At 33.5% G+C, this 22,983-nt stretch overlaps 1 protein-coding gene across 2 annotated transcripts in view; it reads left to right on the forward strand.

Moving 5' to 3' along the window:
• Positions 1–22,983, forward strand: part of Madm (MLF1-adaptor molecule) — a 68,720-nt gene that overhangs the window by 32,332 nt on the left and 13,405 nt on the right. Inside the window, exons 2-6 of one of the 2 annotated variants that reach the window (XM_066404756.1) lie at positions 8,023–8,247; positions 15,892–16,022; positions 16,667–16,761; positions 17,366–17,449; positions 17,690–17,983. In XM_066404756.1, coding sequence (XP_066260853.1) covers positions 8,023–8,247; positions 15,892–16,022; positions 16,667–16,761; positions 17,366–17,449; positions 17,690–17,983 — 829 coding nt within the window. The remainder of the gene's footprint in view (positions 1–8,022; positions 8,248–15,891; positions 16,023–16,666; positions 16,762–17,365; positions 17,450–17,689; positions 17,984–22,983) is intronic. The other variant, XM_066404757.1, reaches the window with a different exon arrangement.

Consider the following 22,983-nt stretch of genomic DNA (forward strand, 5'->3'; position numbering starts at 1 on the left):
TTTTTCTATGCAAGTTTCTGTATTTACCTTCCACCAAATTGAGAAAAACAATTTTTAAAACGGGTCTATGTGGTAATAAAATAGCGCTGTCTATTTGCCAAAATGTCGATGGGATTCCATGAGTTTATTGCTCTATGATTTAGAACGTCGACGATGCCTGGTCTTTGTTGATTTTGGAAACTGGTGACCAATATAGATCAACAAAGCAATTGGGACAAGTGATTAAACATTCAAAAATATTAAACACAAAAACAGTATGAAAATGCCTAAACTTCATCAAAAGCTCCTATCGAGACTAGATATGAATATTAAATCAACGTCCAAACGGAAGTCCAAAGGTAGTAAATTAAAAAGAAAACGTAAAAATTATACAATAGCAACAAGAATTGTTCCAATACCCAGGATCATTATTCAATTATGTAATTGAGTGCCATATTATTAATATGCTGTCAGTTTTGACTACAAGTTATTTTCTATAAAACTTTGATGAAATCAAACCGTTATTAACCTGGCAATTGCTAATTACGGTGTAGCATCTTGAGTACCATGTACATCTTAGGACCGGATTTAATAATTTTGGTGTTACGCTCATGAAAGATTAAACTAATTTTGTTGCTAAGAATTTCAACATTCACCTCTTCACCGTAAACTTTTACTCTTATTAAGTAGCAGGTGCAACCCGTTAACCCGGTGTCTGGCAAGACTGCCAAACCTGTTCACAAAATTTAAAAAAGGTAATATGGCATTCGTTGTTTTTGGGACAATATTGCTAGAAAAAACTATAAGCTATGTGAAAAAGGGAGCATCAATACAATCAATAAATCTTGTATTTATAACACATTTACAGATGTAGTACAGTTATGATCTCGGTTGTGATAAACTTTATGTGTCTCTTTATTGAATTTCACTGCATTTATGATATTTATATTTTGAATTATTGGTCAGTTACCGCATATGCTTTATAGTAGGTAACTTTTATGGCATTTTCATGAAAAAATTTGCTGATTTCATGCTAACTTGATTATATTATAGGTCCTTGATGTGTCGTAACTAAAACAATGAATAACCTTGTAATACGCGAATTTCATCTAATTCTTCAACTATAATGGCCGAAAAGCCTAAGACTTAATAAAATCCTAATTAGCAAAACCATGAACTTTATTCTCTAGAACATAAAAATGTATGCAGTCTGCTTGATTGCATTTTGCTGAGTTGCAGCTTCATCGGTTGTTACAATTTTTGTTATGATGCATATGCATATTCTAATAATTTCCTTTCTAGTTAATTCATTCTTATAACTGATTATCATAAATACATATACATACATATCTGTAACTATATATTAATATCGTTGTTTTTACATACTCTCGCATCCCACTCATCCACAGTGGAACCACAGAGAGTGGAACCAATATTATTGCCTATTAAGATAAGAGAACATACATAAATAATGCGTAGTTTCTCATTGCTATTGTTATGGAGCGGTGCATGAATGAACACAAGCATAAAATCGACTGGACGAACTGACTGGTGAGTGGTGTTGCAAGCTAATTAAGTCTTTTATGAATCATTTTTGGGGAAGGCCAATTTACACGATAAATAAAACGTATTCCAAATATTCAAGTCTGGTTAATGCTCTTGCAGGAGTGATGTAAGTTAATGGGAGGTTGGAAAAAATTTCTTAAGAATTTTGCTTTATTCGAAAAATAAAAAAATTCGAAATTCGGTAAAATCATCGGTATTTTATGCACGATGCAATTTTTCCAATGTTGCCTTTGGGACGGTTTTTTCTTCTCCAGAGCATCTACCAAGCTCTGCATACTTAATAATCTTATAAGCCCTATTAAAACAAAAAAAGGGTAATCTATATATGAAAGAAAAAAAAACAGAAAAAATGAAAAATATATCTAACTTGTAGAGGTACCAGCAGGTAAATGATTTTTTTCATTCTATATAAAATTTTCAATATATGTATTTCATATATAAGGTATTATACTATATCGTAACTTAATATTTGTAAAAATATCTAACTATTTTCACCAAACAAAACAGTTCCTCGATGGTGGTGGAATGATGTGGTATTTTATTTACAAGGGCAGGAAGAAGAGTTCCTAACATCAAAAAAACTGTAAACCGCTCAATAAACTTACAAGCCATAACCGCAAGAGGAGAATCTTAAGAAGGAAAATTTATTCACAATATTATATAATGGCATCATCAAAACTTCAGATGTTTGGCAGATATCAAGGAATATGAGAATTTTCTCGATTTTAATATTGCCGCATTATATAGGGTGGTCCTCAGAGAACTACATAGAACCATTATAGAAAGACTATACATAGCAAATATAATCTGAGAATTTGGTGCGATATGAAAGTGGATAGGGGCAAAACGACTAAAATATTTTCAACTTTTACTTTAAATGGAATGTATTTTCAAGCTCTACGAATACTTCTTATACTTTATTCCGATTTTACGAAATAATTCTTGTGAAATATGACACTTTGAGCACTTTCCAGGGCTGTAACTTCCGAACGGGTAAAGCTAGAGGAAAGCAGATTTCATATTTATGGTTTGACCTTCCAAGGCGACTAAATAGCAAATTTGACAAATCTAAAAGATAAAAAAAAGTCAAATGCCTCAAATTTTTCATTTGTCAAGCTATGAAAAATATTCCATCAAAGTCAAAGTCATATTTGCACATTTGTGTAATCATGATCCAGGAATCGTGGTTCCAAAATTTCAATTCCAAACTATTGCAATCATTCCTTATACCTCTCTGAATTAGAAATTTTTAAACATTGCGAAGGGCAGGAAATTTACTGATCCTTGAAAGATTATGATGGGAATGTGGAATCTCTTTTGCTCAGGCGCTAATCGTTCGGTTTGCTATTCGTTTCACAAACTTAGGCTAGTGCGTCTTTATGAAACTTATATGTATATTAATATTATTCAATCACTGAACTTCTTCAATTCTATCCGTGCAGTTTTCCGAAGACCGGTGGAAACCATAACCATATGTGTTTTAACACAGGTCTACGTGGCATACGTGCTCGTAGGAACGTCTTGTAGTTCATTATCACTGTCGTTTTTGTTTCCTAAATAATTAGATATCACAGAAATTTTGCACTAAGAAATGGAAAAAAAACGCGATAAAATAAAAATATCGTCGTGGAATGTGGAGGGAATCTCTTATAAACCAATGAGTTAATTTTATTTCGTCAGAACGGTGAAGGTTTGCAACACGAGTCGGAGTGTTTTCTTAGTCTGTCTGGCTCGGGGGAATTCCGATAAGTGTCATCTTTTAAACCACAGAAAAAATAACTTCATTAATTTCTACTCAGACTTTTTCCCGTTTAATGGAGCATCATTTAACTATGCAATAACTATTTTACTACGACCAATAAAATAAATCTCCCATATGAAAGCACTCAAGACAAAATTTATAATGGTTCAATTTCCTCACGCTCTTCCAAGAAAAACCTTAAAACGGTCATAATAAATTTCGAAGAGAAGTCATTGTTAAATTGCTGTGTAAACGCAACGTGCAACATCCTAGATAATTGCTTCTCTAGAAGGCGTTTATTGCCTAGGAGAAAATCTGTTGGGATAGGGCATTGTGTGCATAAGTAATTATTAATAGCTAGTGCAACTTTCTTCATTACCAGGTATTTGCTTGGCATCTTGTAGGTGCGTTCTCAAGTGACTTATCAGCATTCCAGGAACGGACGATATTAATCAATTTCAGTAACTAATTAAGCAATTCAGGACCTTGTCAAATTATTTTATGTCGACAAGTGGGTGGATTTTTTAAGTTCAATGTGGATGGAAAATTGGGTAAACGTTGTCATAATAAGAATGCCTACGGTTGGTCAAATTAGCCCAATTTTAAGTTGGCAAGTTCATGTTTTATTGCTTTTGCAATTTATTCAACAGTCATGAATACTTGCAATAAACCGGGAGATACATGGATCATATAATACATATATGTATGTAGGAAAAAATAACAAATTGGAAGAATACAAAATGTCAAGAACATTTGAAAGTGAGAAGAAAAAACAAAATTAATGTTAGAACAATACCCAGTATTATGGTACTCATCAGTATAAACAAAGTATAAAATTCAAAGAATACCTTGCACAAAAATTATGAAATACTGAGAAATAACTGAGAAAAAAGTATGATAAAATAGGGTAAGTCATCTGTTAAAATCAATAGTTTCATGTTATTTCTCATTTCAGAATCAATCTGTTAAATTGGCCTAATGAGCATAACAAATTTGTAAAAAAAAAGTAATAACTTAAAGAGTTATGACTTGAGTGGAAAGATGTGTCAAAAGAAAATTACAAATACATATTACCGAATATTTAGCAAAATTACAAAAATGGGTTAAAAATTTGAAGTAGCGGTTTACCCCACGGTTAAACTAAAAAAGGTCAAATAAATAAATAAATTACTATTAGAGTGAAACTGGATATTTCAACACACTGAATGATGCGCTGCATCTACGTACCACAGGTCGTCAACAATATTTCGCATTTCGTTTTCACTTACCAAATCGACCTTGGTAATTACTCGTTTGTAATATTTTTACATTTTATAAATAAGTTTTCTGCTAAACTGACATGTAATTATTAATCTATTTTTACGAAAGAGTCGTGGGGTGGCGCTTGTTCGGTACTGAGTACTTACTGCTTTCCTCATGCCGGTGGATATATTGTTACATTTGCGTGAAATCCATTTGACATTGCTTGATAAATTATTGTTAAGTTATTTTTAGAATAAAAACATCGATTGGGTAACACCGCTATAAAAGAGACAAACAACTGATTGTGATTGAAAGCAAAGTTACGAAATGAATTTAAGTGAATTAAGTTGCTCTATTTTTATGGCACAAACGTAACAGATTTCGTGAGTTACTACGTTGATCTGGACCTGCATCTACTACTAATTCGTAAATACATGTTTTTCTAGAGAGCATTTTATACAAGGATTTAAAAGTTGCACCAGACGCCTTAATAACCCTTTTAAAATCTAAATTTTGTTGTGGTGAGCAACAATCTTTTGGTGCCTGTCCTTACATAGTTAATTAATCAACAATCTTTGTCTTCAAACGACTAACCAGACGATCCGGTAATATAAACTATTAATAAGTGGTTAATAAATTAATGTTTACTCGTTCCTAGTCCAACAACGCAGTTCCTGAATGATAAAGAAACGTACTTAGTTACGTGGGATCATTAGTCGATAAAATTTTTACTGGTGATTATTCATCAGTCTTAATCTAAGAAGAAAAGAAGCCATTGAACTGATTTGAAATGTTTGATATTTTTCAGAATATGCACAAGTTTCAAAGTCCGAAAAATATTTTAGCATTGAATTATTAGGTCTGTTATGAGTAAGGAGAAAAATAAGATGATGGTTTCATCTGCGGAAGAAGCGCGCGATCTGGGTTCAAACTTCATAAACTTGCTAGCAATCTTCGGTTTAACTTGTTAAACTGAAGCATTTAACTTGTTACTTCCCGTTTAGCTTATTAGCCCTGATGAAAAGAAAGCATTATTTCGGAGATTCTATCGGCATTTTAGAATTATTTATGAAGTTTTCTTATCTCAATCAACTTCGATTTTGATATATACTTTTAAAAAAGCCCTGCTCACACCATTTTTCGTTTATTCTTCCTTTATTAACTTAATTAGTTTTGTTTACTTTTGTAACTTGTATTTTTATTGAACGATTTCCTTTCGTATTTTTCCACAAGTTTTTGCATTTTAAATTCTTATTATCATCCATATTAAATGTAAACTGCAAATCCATATAGATAAAACAAATTATAAAAAATATACTTAATATAACCATTTGACCCACAATTAAATTTGGACTAATATAGCATAGAAATGTTCTATAAATTAACTGCTTTTAGCCAAAATAGAAGGCTTCTTTGTATTCAGTCTAGACAGTTATCAAACGATAAAAATAATGTTTCAACCGCATTTCAGAGAATAATTAGAGCATATTGCACTTTCAATAACAGTATTAGTTGAACAGTGGGAAGGAATTGTTTTACACCGCGTTGGAATAATACAAGATGAAATCTAATGCCATGTCTATTGCATAGTGGACTAAGAGTTTCTTCCTAGACTGTCTAGGTCTGTTAAAAAAATTGCTAATACTTTCTAGATGAAATTTATTAGTTTTGCCTAAATTTGGTTCAGGCTTTCCACAAAGACTTCATGCCATGAAAAGAGATATTTTTACTGGATTTTTTAAAGCATATTCTAAAATAATTATTTAAAAGAAAAGAAAAAATTGCAAACTGTAACAAGCTTTTATTAGTCTCATTGTGGTCAAGCATTTTTTTTTTCATAGAAGCACAGGAAAGGTGAAGTGTTTCACATTTCTTCAAATATCTTCCCACTCTTCTATAAGATTCAAGGCACTAATATCAATTTTTCTCCACAACGAACTATCGAAATGTTTCAAGAGATGAAAATAAATAGTTTTTTTTGTCATATAGTTTGACAATCAATTTTGACTTTCTCCGTTTTGTCTGATAACTATCTCAATGAAACAACCATCATCAGCTACAGTCGTTCTTAAACCAAGTCAATAAGAGAAGCTCTTACAGTAACTTTAAAGCCCACGAGAAAATCTAGTTTCGTAACTAGTGCCCCTCATTTAGTTTCAACTGATGTGTTTTAGGTAAAATAACAGTAAAGATAAATGTGGAACAACTCTCTAACCACTTTGCAAACATTTCCTAATGCTGCTTCTCATAGAGATAAACCTATAAAGTGACTCCTCATTTACAGCTATTTTTCCCAAACAATGGCACACATCCGATGCAGTTTAATACAATCGATTTAACATCCTCTATATTATAGAGGTATAATTTATTAATTTGCTCAAATAAGCAAAAAGGCTTAAATATTTGTAAATCCAATTAGAACGCATTTAGGAAGTAACGCGTCTCTTACTACTGTGGATCTCAAAAGGAAAATTTGTCTCATGAGCAATTCAGGTAACGACTATTTTTATCCAAGGTAATAGAGGTTTAAATATCAAAACATAAAATTTATCGCGCATTATCACGTTTTCCTAAACACAAGGATTTAAGTACACATTGACGTTCCAATAACAAAAATTAAATAGGTACCTTATCTTATACCAAGGTAGTACGTGAATAAAAATGTAGCGAATATAGCCAGGAAGATCAGGGTATTTAGTTCAATTATAAAAACTTTTTATAGATATTTTTTTTAAAACGGTTAGATTACCTAGAGTACAAATCATAACCTCGGATGTGACACCAACACTCTTGAGCTGTTTATCGGCCTTTGTGCAAACCATATACTAAGCCTAATCAGAAGGTCTTGTTAAACATAAACCGCCCACATCTCACCCCTGGCTCTAATTATTTTCACCTTAGAATTTCGCAAAGTCCGAATTTTTATTGTTTATTTTTATGAAAGGACGCTTAGCGACATTGACCTAGGCATGTCAATGTTTACAGCTATTTTACAAAATGATAGACTATAGCCTGAATTCATAATTACTGTTATTGGCATGTAACGCCACTAAATAAGCGAATAGGAATTTTAAATTTAAATTTGTTTGCGATAATATTTACTACTTATGTATATCTGCGACTTTATGATGAATAAAGGTTTTGCTGAAAACATGCAAATAATTTGTCAATCCCACTACAAGTTAATTTTATCCCTAAACATCCAGCCAAAATTCGGGGGAATAGCAATTAATTATGTAATTTATTAACAATAATTCCTAAGTGCAACGATTTGTAAGATCAGTTTTAATAGGCTTAATTGCCTTTAAAGTTTTTTGGCAGGGCATTCCCCACAGAGACGACACTTATACTGGTAAAAAGCGCAAATAGCTTTACATTTATTTATGCAAATGTGCCTATTTATTTATATTGAAACCACCTCTCGTACGTGACCAATTCCCACGTCATTGACTTTATTTTTGGCGCCAACCGCTAATGATGGCGTTTTTTTCTAGGTGGAACAACGCGATGTGCCCGGAATCGATTGTGCCTTCCTGGCGATGGACACGGAAGAGGGCATGGAGGTAGTTTGGAACGAGGTCCAGTTTTCGGAAAGGAAGAACTTCAAAAACCAAGAGGAGAAGATCCAAATGGTGTTCGAGAATCTCACCCAACTGGACCATCCCAATATCGTTAAATTCCATCGGTACTGGACAGACACCCATAATGACAAGCCCAGGGTATGTTATATATTTAATACCCCAATGGGCTAATTATTAATGGGTTAGTTCAGTAGGAACACAAATTCTCGAAATTGTATTTCGAGCCACACTAAAATAACCAAATAAATATCTGAAGATACTGGGAGAAATTTGAGAAAGATATATATGAAAAGCAACAAAATCGGTACTCACGACTTGTATAACAAAAAGAAAGAGAGGTACAAGATTGCATGAATATTTCGTACATGCAATTTTGTTTATTCATTTGAGGAGGTAATTCAATGAAAAGAAGGTATTCAATGAAACTTTCTGCTTTATAGAGTCGATTTCTGCTATAAGTAGAAACAGTAAAATACACCAAAACATCAAGATATCTTTACAAAGTTGTTTACTTGTCTATAATATAATCGAAATATTTCGTTCACCATTTGACCAAGAAATTCAATATGAGCTAACAGTTTAAAAATTTTATAATTCATTTTTGTAGAGTATGTTTATTTAATTTAAATAATCTAGTTAGTGAGCGTTAGGCCTTTGTCGTTCAAAATTGTAGGCCTCCACTGAATTGGAAATTTTCATCATATAAAGAAAATTATCGAATAGTCCAGTAATTTTCCTTTCTCTGAACGTTGTTGAGTGGTTTAATGTTAAAAACATATACGGGCACATTAGATTAAGTGCTTTGACTACATTGCAATGTAAGCGGTCACAAATAAAAAGCTATCTACAACCTAAAAGTAAGACAAGGGCATTCAAGTGAAAACAATCCGCGATGGTATAGAAAAAAGGTAATTATTTAGATTTGTTTGGAGTAACGTAATGTAATTAATATTAATGAGTTTTCTAACCCATGACGATAGTTAATTTAAAAGTGGCAAATAGCACGTAATCGGGTAAAAACTAATCAACTGTCGTTTTCAAAGTTCAATTACATTTTAAAGTAGAAATTTGCGGCCTTAGCTCTAAATTTGGGAGTATGAAGTGTTTGGTATTAAATTTTTGACTTAATTAATATATTTTAGACACAAATTATCTTAGACAAAAATATCTAATAAATTAAAAACATATTATAATTTTACAACACATGAACATTTCGCTTTCAGAGAAAGTCTTTATGTGTGAAAACCTTGTGCCTAGTCCATTTCCATTTCGTTATCCAATGTGCATATCTTTGCAGCGCGAATTTTCAGTAATCTACAATGTGTAATGATTCATAATCTGTCTGTAATAACAATAGATTTGTATTCTATTTAAAGTTACAGAGATACTGAGGGAGATATAAAAGTCTAAATGATATTAAGTTAAGTTCTAATACAAAATTTTCCTTAGTAAAATACATTCTTTAACGTACTGTGCTCTTTGAAAGTCGCGTAATGGTAAAATATTAGTAAAATCAGTAAAAATTACCAAATTTCCCACAGGGGCGTTATTGTTTATTTTACTCGATTCTGTAATGACAACTATAATGCTAACTACAATTAAATTTTAATGCTCACTCTTTATTTTTTCATAAATTTCGCGGTACTGACTAATAAAAGTTCGGTTATTTCACTAAGCAGCTACTTAAGGACTTGCAACCTCTCAATGTATCGATATATGGAAATACAGATTGCACATTTCAATCTTACTATTAAATGATATATTAAAATAATATAAATTTGGAAAATTTTATTAATTTTGACACTTTTTGAAAATTGTATCTTGATAAATCTAATTAAACTACTAAAATAATCCGTTTTGCTTTATCTTAAACCATTGTGGAGCGACAGATAAACCTACTTGAATTTGAAAGATTTCAACAATACATATTTTATGCACCATTGTCTCAAAAAGCGTGGAAAATTAGAAGTAACCCGACGTGCTTCATTGAAAATACAGAGAATCATCCAAAATATCTTCAGATTTACTTGAACATTTTTGCCATGAGGTTGACTCAGCGAAAAGAAAAAAAATGAGTAATCCGCTGCAAATGTAGAGAAGAAAGCTACTTATGATCTTCGTTATACAGGGTGGCTCAACGAAAACTTTGCACTTCGATTTTCAGTATTTAAAATAAAAATGTGTAAAAACCCTCGAACTCGTCAATTTTAGATTCGAGGAGGGCAATTTTTTATTGTATTTTGAATCGATCAACTTCAATACCTGAACAGGGGTAACAGTTATCTCCAAAATTTTTAATGGGAAAAAGTGTCAAGTCATATTTCATTTTAAAGGTGTTGTATCCTGATTATAACCTCCAAGTTTGAAGTCAAAGTCTGTGGCGAAAAATGTTTTTAATTAATAATATATCACAATAAGAGCTGGAGACTTCAAAATGATATCTCACCTTTAAAAGTGAAATATCACTGAATCGCTTTGATGGAGGTGAGTTTTACGCCTCCAATTTAAATGGGTACGTTTCTTTATTTGTAATGTTTTTCTGAAAAAAGATGAGTAAATAAAAAAAAAGTGTTTACACTACTTTTCTGATCAATTTGTTAAATGCTGGAAATGACCGCAATTTACTTCTCTACTATAAAATAAATTTTGTTCAAAGCGTTTTCTTACGTGACGTAACATTTCGACTGTAATTTCGTGGCATTCATGAACTATACGATTTTGCAAATAATTCAATAATTTAGGGTGGGTAGAATAAGTTTTAGATTTCATATGACTCCATAGAACAAAGTCTAATGGAGTCAAATCAGGTGATCTTAGTGGCCATTCAATATAACCCTTCTTCTAATTTAGTTTTAGGGAAACTGTTCGTTTAAAAATTGACGCACTGGTTGGGTGAAATGAGGAGATGCACCGTCTTGTTGAAATATTATAATTTCGTGTACTTTTTCATTTTCTATTATTTGTAGGAGACCTTAATAAATAGCATTTTCCAACAAGTCTCGATACATTTGGCCATCAAGATTTCCAGTAAAAAGGGAGCCAATTGAGTGATCTCCGTAAATATCTGTCTAAACATTTAGTTTTTGGAGATTATATGCATGTACTTCATAAAATACTCCGGGATTTTCATCCGACCAATATCGGAAGTTATGTATATTGACAATGCCGTTAATGTGAAACTAACACTCAACTTAAAAAGAAATGTCGAACAAATAGTTTGGATTATTGTTAATAGTCTCAATGATTACTTCACAGAATTGGAATCAGCGATCGAAATTATCATGGTTCAGTTCTTGAACCAATTTTATTTTGAAAAGGCAAAACTTATTTTTTTTTTTTAGAACTCTGCGGATTGTTGTACGTAACATATCAAACAATTTCCTAGTACTAAGAGTAGAATAAATCCACCTAAAATAGCAATTTCTCTCCCGTCATCCCTTTCACACAGCTCCTTTTTATTTGCCATTGATCCGGTATCGTTAAACTTGGCAACCAGTTGTAACACATAAACATCGAACACATTGTTTTCATGATGTCGCTCGTTGAACCTAGTCGGGGTTACTCGCGCATTGCTATTATTTCTCTAAAACAATTTTTTTATTATTTTTACCCTTTCTTCAGTAGAATAAACTATTTTAATTTTATTAAAAATAAACATTAGATATCAAACAAATCTAACGTTCTCAACAATTCACGTTGAATTGATTAAATGAGACACACCTGTTTACTTTTTTAAAAGAACTCGAAAAAAAATTAGACTAAATATTTCTAAAATGTCAATCTGTTAAAATTAGAATGGATGTTTTAGTTTTTTTTTTTTTTTTTTTTCATTTTACTATTCGAATTCTCATTTCGTTATGGATGGTCTTGATAGAAATTTTAGAGCCATGAGGTACTCGATGAGATTATCAAAAAGATATATCGCACAATCCTTCTTCCGAAATCGTATACTTCACGAATGCGACGAAATTACACCTACGTATGTACATTATACATTATACGTAACCTAAGACAACGCTTTGAATACAAATTATTTTATTGCATGAAGGTAAATAGCGGTCATATCCAGCATTTAATAAATTGATCCAAAAAGCAATGTTAACACTTTTTTTCATTTTTAAGAAAATAATTACAAATAAAGAAACGTACGCTTTTAAAATGGAGAGGTCAAACCCACCTCCATCAAAAAGATTCAGTGATATCTTGCTTTTAAAGGTTTTGCTACCCTCATTGTGAAATCTACAGCTCTTACTGTGATAAATTAATTATTAAATAAAATCTTTTTTCGCCACACACTTTGACAAGCTGTTATATCAACGGGGATAATGGCAGTGATTTCGAACTTGTAAGTTATAATCGGGATACAACTACCTTCAGAATGAGTTATCATTCGATACCCATTTGCATTCAAAAGGTTCAATGGATTTTGCTATGATTTTTTACTGTTAAAAGATAACAAGGTACGGAAAAATAATCAAAGCAACAAGAAATAAAAATAACAATTATTGATAATAGTGATAATGACAAACTTCAAATCAAATGTTGGAAGTGTCAACCCGCCTATCTCAATACATTTTAAAATATACTTTCTTAAATGTTTCTAAATGTTAAAAAAAATTTCACTATTATTTTTAAAATGTATTCATGGCTTCTTGTATTCACTGTCGCATCTCTCGAAGAAAATAAAAATGAAAGAAAATCATAGCAAAATACATTTTAGCAGAACCTTTTAAATGCAATTAATTTAAAAACTGTTAGATTTAAATGGTCTAAATAAGAGTAAATTTTCTCTGTAGAATTGAACGTTCTTTTAAATTCTCGACATGTTTTAAGCGTGGTTCGTTAGATAAAAAATATGTTTTAAATCACTTAAATAATACAATGAAACTAGCGCCCTCTGGGAGCAAAGTCCAAATAAGTTTAAAATTCATAATTTCCATACCAAAAAATATAAAATTATCATTTTTTCAGCTTTATAAATATTATTAAAATTGTTTTAATTATTGAGAAATTTCAGAATAAAATTTAAACATTAAACCCACTGTATCCCTTAAACCAGCGACATTAGTATAGGCGATGTTAAGCTCAATCGCAATATTTTGGTGTCTAATATCTCTAGTTTAGTGTTGGCCCATTCTTTCTGACTCAACCTGCATATCTCTACTGCCAATTTTCTTCTTTTTTCCTTTCCTTTTCAGTTCTCGGGAGGTACTCCAGTCCAAAAGAGGTTTCCTCAACACATGGTTATTTAGTATATGCCAGTTCGCTTATCATTGTCTTATTACTAACTTTAACGCCATAAAACCATATACATACATGTATCACTTATGAAATATTAGATCTCCGATATACTATATACATACTATGTGTGTATAGCTCCGATTACCGATATCGCTTCCTGAGCTCCTAGTCACTTCGGTGCGCTTACGATCCTAAACCGGTTGCCCGAACGCGAACTAAGTGGCTAGAGGCAAGGAGAGAGTCAGTCTCAAGGAAGTGTAAGTTCGTTCACACACACATAATACTAACTAACTTTTAACCCAGCACAATTTCTGCTCTCCTGATACTTAAGGTGCAAATCGGACGCTTAAAAGCGGTTAGGGGTATCGGCGGGTATCTTGTTTATTCCTAAGCTATCGAACCTGTACATCTACAATTAAGTTGGGCATTCAAACACTGCGTCGCGTCAGTTCGGTTAGCATAAATAACGTAAGCGTCGTAAAGTTAAGGGAAACCAGTTTCAGTTTAAAACGCTTTCATTTTCTGTTTGCCTAATAGCTGAGGCTCAGCTAAGTTCCGTAGCCCCAAACAACGCGTGTTCCAAGTCAGCTCGCCAAGTTGAGTGCCGGTTCGGTTCAGGCTCGGCAGCTTGAAGGCAATTTGCGATTGTAAAGAGGAGAAACCGATACGCACTTCTGTTATCCTGTTATGCCAGTCGACTGAATTCGACCGATCGTGTTCGGGAATCAAGATATTCTATTCATTCATTTCTCTTCTCCTCTCTCGACGTCGCGTTAGAATGTCGCATGCAACTCGATCACCCATGGAAGAAAGAAAGAATGTCTGTCGCAAGTTCTTCTTGGTTTGTTGCTTCGCTTATCGCATGCAACTTGATCGTCCATGGAATTTGGTTGGAATGTACGGGAGTTCTTCTCGCTTTGCTTCACTCCTAATAGGCAAGATTTCAAATGTGGCGGTAGTAGATGTGGGCTGCAGTTGGCAAAATTTAAAAAAAAATTATTTGATGTTATAGGTAAAGAGTGCATCAGTTCAAGACAGTGCAATATCTTCAATATTTTATAAAATTAATATAATTCAGACTTTTGCCACAAATGTTTTTTTCAGTAGGTTGAAATAATTTGTTACTTAGTCCTTGATTTCGACCATTCCGAAATCTTCCATGCTTTATCGAACGTCGCTGTTGCGAGTAAAATTCGCCCAACGATCATCGGCAGCTGTACTCCGGTTGCCGATTGCATATGGGGTTTACACACACCATTATCGGATTTTGTATTACGCCAAGCTTGTCACCTGTCAGGTCAGTCGCCGTGGTTTCACCTTCACCGCCACTACTTCTCTGCTCTCCTGTTAGAAATTCACGAAGTTACGAGGTTTTTCCCGAACTTGGTCGACGCCCCACGGCCGCATTAAATGCTATTTTCTTCATTGGCCATTTTTTTGGCAACTTTTAGAGGATATCTCTGTCCTTCCTACAATCAATATGCAATTTTCTTCTTGCTTACACGGGTTGGCTGACGAATTCGAGGCGCGCCTCCGCTGCGCGTTTGGGCCAAGGATGGAAATCCGAAACCACATGGTCTGATATCTGTTTTGTCTGCTGCCCTCCTGATAGGTTCGAGTTAAGTTTTGATTTTAACCGGGAGTTAGTCCGCAATGGTCGTTCCGGCGCTGCATGAGCCGGGTTGGTTCAGTTCGAGAACCTCTTGCTAAGCTCGAGACATAACTACTGTTTTCATTTATGCGCTCCTGATACAAATGGTGGACTTACGTGGTTTTGCTTCGCGCTCGTAACCATCGCTTTTAAAATGTCCAGAGGGCGGGAAGGCTGGAATTTGCTTTGTAAATCAAATATTTCTTGTTTATTGATTACGTTTTTTGGATTTGCTTTTTTAAGCAGAAGACGTACATATGTATGTATAGTAAAAAAAAGTTGGTTAAATTGACTCAGTGTAAAAAAGTTTTTCTTGACACTTACATACAATAATTATAATATATTAATACAATAATTAAATAAACAATAATTTATCCCTAATTAATTAAAATAAGCTGTAGCTAAAAACGGCATTGATTAACAAAAATAAAAAAGTTATTTATTAATTTTCTGTAATCTCGTGAGGATATTTCTTCACTCTTCTGCCTTGATTTATTTACTTTTATTTAAATTTACAATATTTTATATATTTATTAAAATTCTTCCTAATACAGATGCCAACCAAAATTTTTTTAAATAAATATGTACAATTTGGCATTATTTTAATTAAATTAATAATTTTATGATTTTGGCGCCCCAAATAACGCACACACTCTTTGTTCTGAAGTGCTTTTGTTTATTTAAACATTTTCGTGATGACATAAATCGGATGAAGAAATAACTCACTGAATTCCAATATAAATGATCATAGAATATCCAATAAAATAATTCATGGTCATACAAGTCCTAGAATCTCCCGGCTTTCTATAGCAATATCGAGTATTTTCGTAAGCTTAAAAGTTTCTGTTCGACTTCTGCATTCTTTCCTTATGATGCATCTTTAATTTCAGGTGATCTTCATTACTGAATACATGTCTTCTGGTTCCCTCAAACAGTTCCTCAAACGCACCAAACGTAACGTAAAGCGGCTACCTCTGCAGGCCTGGAGACGCTGGTGTACCCAAATACTCTCGGCATTAAGGTAAATTATAACCCTACGTGCGTCAGAAACTCACTTGTACTGTGGATTTTTTGAAAAATAGTTTTAAGATTTATGCTAAGGTTATTATACTGTTACAGTCGGTTAGTTTTAAGGCTATATTATTAAAGTAAGTTGTTATAAGCGTCGATCCGCAATAAGCTAGATTGTATTGTAAGTATTATGAAGGCGTTATTGCGGACGACACGGTGGTATTGAAACATATGTATGTGCACATTCTCTCATAACCGCGCATTTTATAGCTCCGTAAAGGTAAGTGTGCCCCACATACTGATATTAACCCTTATTCCATTCTGGTTAGCGTAGTTTCCAGGCGAATCGAGCATTTGTGAGTTGAGAGTTGCGCGAATTTGACGGATATTCTATGGGCAACGTTACCAACGGCCTTAAGAATACAGGTACTGACACAGAAATTTGAATTTGGTTTTGAGTACAGTGAACATCCGTCACGTATAGGGACTTCGTGGTGATCGCGGGTGTTAATGAATCGTAACGATCTTGAATAGAGAATGTTGGGTTCGTCTGTGGGAGATAGAAGTCATAAATTAGTTTTCAGCGATGATGTGTCGGCGCGGGCGAACAACTTTAAAGAGTCGTTCTATGAATCCAGTCTGTTTTCTTTGCAGTTACTTGCATTCCTGTTCACCGCCCATCATCCACGGCAATCTGACCTGTGATACCATATTTATACAACACAATGGGCTCGTCAAAATCGGATCAGGTAATCACATATAAAAAAAATCGAATAAATTCTACCGCTGAGAAAATTCTTTGATTATTGTTGTGCGAATTGTAATTTCAATTGTCCAATTTTTCCGGAATTTTTTTCGCTGCATAGGGGTGGCATCGGTGCCGGTGGATCGTTACGCGCAAATCTGACCTTGGGGCGGTCAACTCATTTTCACTCCCGATTAGGCTCATAATTTACTGATTGAAGAATTAACAAAATAGGAGTTTAAATGTTTTGAGCGCAACTTCATCAGAACTGGGCATAAAGGGCTTGACTAGCTAAGCGGACGCTAATTTTTACCATGGTTAGGCGTGTCGCACATGTAAGCGCGGTTAGGCACTTACATCCGCCAACTACGCCTGACAATGTGTGTTATTGTAAAGCTGCTGCTTCTGTCTTGAACTCAAACCATTTTCCGCATAAATTTGTCTACATATCGCACCATTTTTTCTACGAAAAAAAGTTTTTCATGGATGTCGTCAGCAAGCGGAGAATTGTTCGACGATCCATTGATCCTCGATACATCCTTATCAGCCCCTAATAGGAGAGCTACGTACTGTGAAGTATTAACTTTAAATTTTCTGTTTCCCTTTAGTGGCTCCCGATTCGATAAATCATCACGTGAAGACGTGCCACGACGACTTCAAAAATATGCATTTCATCGCTCCAGAGCATCCTGGTTAGTACACCTTATTAAGTGCATCCCTGATCTCACTGATTTTAATCATCTTCTCACGTCATACTAATATTTTATTCCATCGTTTCAGGAATATCGACGCCATAGACTGGCAGAGTGTATTACTTTTCATTTCCAATCTTTACAAAACAGAGTCTGAGAGTGTTCTAACTGCTCTCAGGCAAATACTTTTTTTGGTTTTGCATTTTCCATAAAAACTAAGTGAATTTCTTTTTCCCTTAGCCATAAGTCCTGCCCTGGACATATACGCGTTTGGCATGTGTGCCTTAGAAATGGCTGCCCTGGAAATCATCGGTAATGGTGAGAGTGGCAAGAAAGTGACCGAGGAGAATATTCGGCAAACAATCGATCTGCTGGAAGATGAGAGACAGAAAAACTTCATCGATAAATGTATCAGAAGGATTCCCGAGGAACGATGGACGGCTAGGGAACTGCTATTCCATCCTCTTTTATTCGAAGTCCATAGTTTGAAGTTGCTCGCCGCCCATGTTTTGGTCAGGAATTCAGGTAAATTATGTAAGTCGTCATCTTCATGGTATTATAACTCATTCAAATTATTCTGGGAAGTAAACGTTATTAATGCGCTGATTCTTGACGGATTGGTGAAGGAACAATTTTCTTCATCATGTATCTAATTTAATATGTTAAATATAATTTAAAGTTTGCTTATAAAAATTTGGTTAAAGAAAGGATGCTGATGAAGTAGTTTGTCCAAAGATGAATATTTTTTATCAATTTAAACACTAAAACTTCCAAAGTTAAACTCAAACATTAGATCTTTGGCATTTTAGCTAGAGTAAATATAACTCCTAATTAGGTGAATGAAAAAATCAAACGTAACTTATCAGTATCCCCTAGAATCCTCAAAATTCAAATACAATATGGTGAGGTATCCAGTGATGGCTCTCTCTTGTCAAATTCTTCCATAAAAAATAATCTTGAATTTATGACGTCTTGACCACTCGATCGTATTAGATAAATTCTGTTCCGGCTATTGTAGTATAGCGGCAGTCAAGTCCAGAACAGAAATATTTTTAATGAGTGTTTTACAAGAGAAGTTTTTAATGAGCGTTACGTTCAACAACGCATTGAAAATTTAAATCAAATTTCAAGTTTACATAATTATGGTGCCAGTTGATTCACGAACACGCACCACCTACATTTGTTAAAATGTGTTTTTCAAATAATGTTTATACATATACAAAACCGTCTTATTTTTCAACGCTTTAACCATCACAGCCCCTTCCTTTGAAAGGAAACTTAACACACTGTATATTTCTGATTGAAATTTTATACAATTTTATGCTTACTTTTAGAGATGACGTATTATGGAATTTACTTATTTTGGATTGGTCGACACCTAGTATATTATGATTCTAACACGCAGCTGAAGGAAATTGCTTATTTTATAGCCTTCATTCAATACGTGATATGGATATTTTCGTAGCTGGAAGTGGGAAAAAGGCGTATCTTGTGACGATTCTCTTGAATTTTAAAACACGTCAACTTCAATTTACATCAAAATACAATATGAATTTCTATACAAGTCCGAACTATCGAGAAATAGAGTATGAGGAACTATCATTTCTAATTGATTTACCGTTATTGTATGTAATAATAAACCGTGTATTTTATACGTGGTTGACTGTCGGGAATGGTTGCTACTCAACTTCTCCAAGACACTGATGCAACTTAGTGGTATCTGCTTCCGCGGCTGGTTTTAGGTTTTGTGTATCACCGAAAGACCACTCTCGTTTTTGTCAGTCCGAAAGGAACTGAATTGATGCACTTTTAATTTGCTTTATTAAAATATATTTCCTTGATAACTAGAGTATGTAATGTTTGTAAAAGTGGAAAGTAGTGTCAAGTTGTGTGGAAAGTTCTTGTGTGTCTGTTCTTGATGACAGATTGATGAAGACTACCCTTTGTTGTGTTCCTGATGGAAAATGTCTCATGGTTTCTTAACTCCCATTGATTCGGCTTCATCGGAAGGGGGGGATCTCAACCGACAAAGGAGGATGAAAGGACAATACCCCAATTGACGGCCAATCCAATTTCTTCCTTACCGCATTGTAGATGCAATGAAGTGCACCTAATGAGTTTATTAGCTCCACACAATCTGGGAACTGACCTTTGTCGGTCTTTCATTTTGCTATCCGACTTCCAACATCTTGCAAACACCAGATGAGTTTTAAACTAAAGCCCAATTCCGACCAATAAAGATAAAAGCCCTCTAGGGAATTCCAGGTTGTAAACAGTTCCGGGATGGTCGCCATGGTTTATGATCGGCCTTCAAGCCTACTTTTTTGCTGAAATTAGAAATTCCCTAAAAGTCTCAATTGTTTTCAAACAGTTGACTTTAACGCATGTATTGCTTATGATCAAAACCAATGCTACATAGAAACTACAAACCTCATAAATAAATTTTCTGTTTTTTTTTTACCTATCCTTTACTATTAATATTCACTTTTCTCAGATCGAAGTATTATATGAGTTTTGCAGATTTTTCAAGAAAACGCTGTGGAAATCCTCAGATTTTCCACAACGTTTCTTTAAGAAGCTGGACCACCAAGTAGGTACTCTTGTCATTGATATTCTTTACCCTTTTTCTTTATTCTTTTATCATCTATTATGCCACAGTAGACACTTGTGAAATGTGAATATGAATACATTATATTAGAACTTACGCTTTATCGGGTTTAGGACAAAATTAAAACAGTTTTAGAGTTGGTAATTTGCTGTTGTTTTGATCTATATTTCGGTATTTCTTAGGGCTATTTACTTTTTCGTACACAGGGTGCCCAAAAATATATGGGTACTCCTATTTTACATATGGAACACATCACAATAACACCCTCATGGCAGAGACCGCGCTGACACTGTGTGACTGAAGATTGGAACTGATATCAGACAAAGAACTAACTTATAAAATAAATAAAGTTTTTCTATATTTATTGAACATACTTGTCCTGCTTTGACTCTATTTTCTTGATTCTTAGTATATGTTGATATCATTTTCAGTTCTTTGATCTCTCTCTGAGAAACATTAGGTGCCAGAAATAGAACAATTATCTGGTTTACATACTTAGATAGTCCATATAGTTATGTAATAGGCATTTTTCGAAATTATCCATGACAAACACAGATTTCTATCTAATATTCCAATTAATCAAGCTAAGTACTAGATAACAATGAAAATTGATCTGTTATAAAAAAAACTTCTAAGAAAGTAATTGTCCCAAAATAATATTCTGAATGTTAAGTACATGTACAGGTACAGGTACAGGTCTCATAACTCACAATAATAAATTCGTTGTTAAGTAACGTCAGGCAAAGCTCTTAATATTCCAAATGAGATAGCATCAAATTTCTACGTCAATGGTGTTTGTCTGCCATCAAGGTTGAGCATGCTCATGCCCTAAGCGCATACTGGACGTAACTGGTTTGATATCTGTTTACATTTTAATTCAGTAAATGTAGTAGAAGATGAATTATTTGCATTATATGAGTAGCTACAGTCAATCCTCAGAAGGGTTCATTAGTACCCATCTAAAGTGGATTGGCAAAGAGGACGTGAACTTTGTCTGCCCTGTTGAGAGCATTAACGCGACAAACAATAAGATTAAGGAAGCACGATTAACAATAATGAAATTTATCATAATTAATAATATAGAACAAATAGGTAATATGATTATCGTAAGTGTATTTAAGCACACTTAATAAGTTTGACGATTGATTTATATTTATATAGTATTTGTTTTTCATTTAAATTGACACATTTTAGAGACAAGGGGCATCAAATAGATGACTTCAAAAATTAATAAAAAGATTGTTTAATCGCAAATACCAAGCTGTCTGTAAAATATTGCCATCAGGCAAACGATAGAATTGACAATAAAAACTAATGTGGGGGTATCAATTCACAGAACGCAGTTTAAGATTTTTTGTATGATATTTGATTATGATTTTCATCAATTTCTACATTTCTAAAATTAAGTGGATGATGCAAAGTAGAGTGTTGTTGTTGCTAAATCATAGATATCTGGTCTATTTGATTAATGAATTAACCATAAATTATACATGCAAACATAAACAGTCTGTTATATAACATTTTATGATTAATGAGGCCCTAATTATTTATACTTTTTATTCTCCCATTTTCGGTCTGTAATGTTTGATGTCCCTTTGCAAGCATAGATAACTTTATCTTTGAGTAAAGTACACATATAATTAAAAATTTGCATTATGCACCTATTTTAGTAAACTTCGTAAAGTGTATAACATTGATAAATAGAGATTAATAATCTGATTAATAACAATCGAAAACTCAGTATTTTCTATTCCCTTTGAATGTTACATCGTTGAAGCCAAAGTTTTTCGATTTCCCCTAAATGTTTATTTCTTTTTGTGTGAAAATTATCCCAATGGATATTTTTCTTTCGTTTGTATCCTCTATTGCCAAGGTGAAGAAATTATTTTTATTGCAATAGAAGTGTCAGGATTTTTAAACTCTACACACGTGTGAGGTATTTGGCTCCCAATTAATACGTATTTTTCCAAACAACAATTTAATATCAATTCAATTACAATAGAAAAAATATGTTGTCGTCTATCTCCCCTTTAATTCGATTCTCCAGACTGCCTAACCCATTGTTTCAACAGACGTAGAAAAACAGTAATCAGCTTATTTACTCATTAATCAAGACAATAATTAAACTGATCTTATTTTCTTTAAAAACACTGAGCAATAATCCTTGAAATATGGCGAGCATCAACGATTTTGCTAGCAAGTTCATGCATCTCGATACAGGAATGATCCCTAATAAACAACTTATTTTTAGCCCAAATGTAAAGGATTCCCTAAGTCATTGTCGCATGGCAGAAAAAATGATGTGGTGACGTCAATTATGACCCCAAAAATGAATGTGTACCTACGTGCGTTTCAAAATGTTACCGAAATTACAAATTCCGGTCATGAGATGGTCCACATTTCATATCAGGCCAACCACAAGATGATTCTGAGTTTAGAAAATTTAGAAGAATTTGGCATTCAAAACGAAGAAAAGTTATCCTTTCAAAAAGATCCTTTGAAATAGTAAGCTGAGCTAAGATCTGTGTGATTCGTTTTATTCGATACAACATCTATTTGTTAAACCTTAAAATTACATGAATATTGTTCTATTTTATGCTGTTTCTGATTATGAAATTTATTTAAAACAAGAAATTCAGATATTTGCGTGATGCTTAGACATGTCAGGAAAGTTCTGAAGGTAAAATTCGATGAGCGACTCATGTTTCTACTTCTTGGTTTCATGTGGCGTGTGAGCGCAAACCAGGTACACACGCAACATAGACCAATTGTCCGAAGACATACGCATATGCATCAAATTTTGTGAAAACTTCGTCAAAGCTTTTCTAACATATTTATTTGTTTATACTTATAGCCACATGAACCACCACTTCAAACGAACACTGCACGTTCGTAAAAGTATACCGTTTGATCCCATTTCCAGGAA

The sequence above is a fragment of the Euwallacea similis genome, chromosome 36 (genome assembly GCF_039881205.1).
Source record: "Euwallacea similis isolate ESF13 chromosome 36, ESF131.1, whole genome shotgun sequence".
Taxonomy (NCBI): Eukaryota; Metazoa; Arthropoda; class Insecta; order Coleoptera; family Curculionidae; genus Euwallacea; species Euwallacea similis.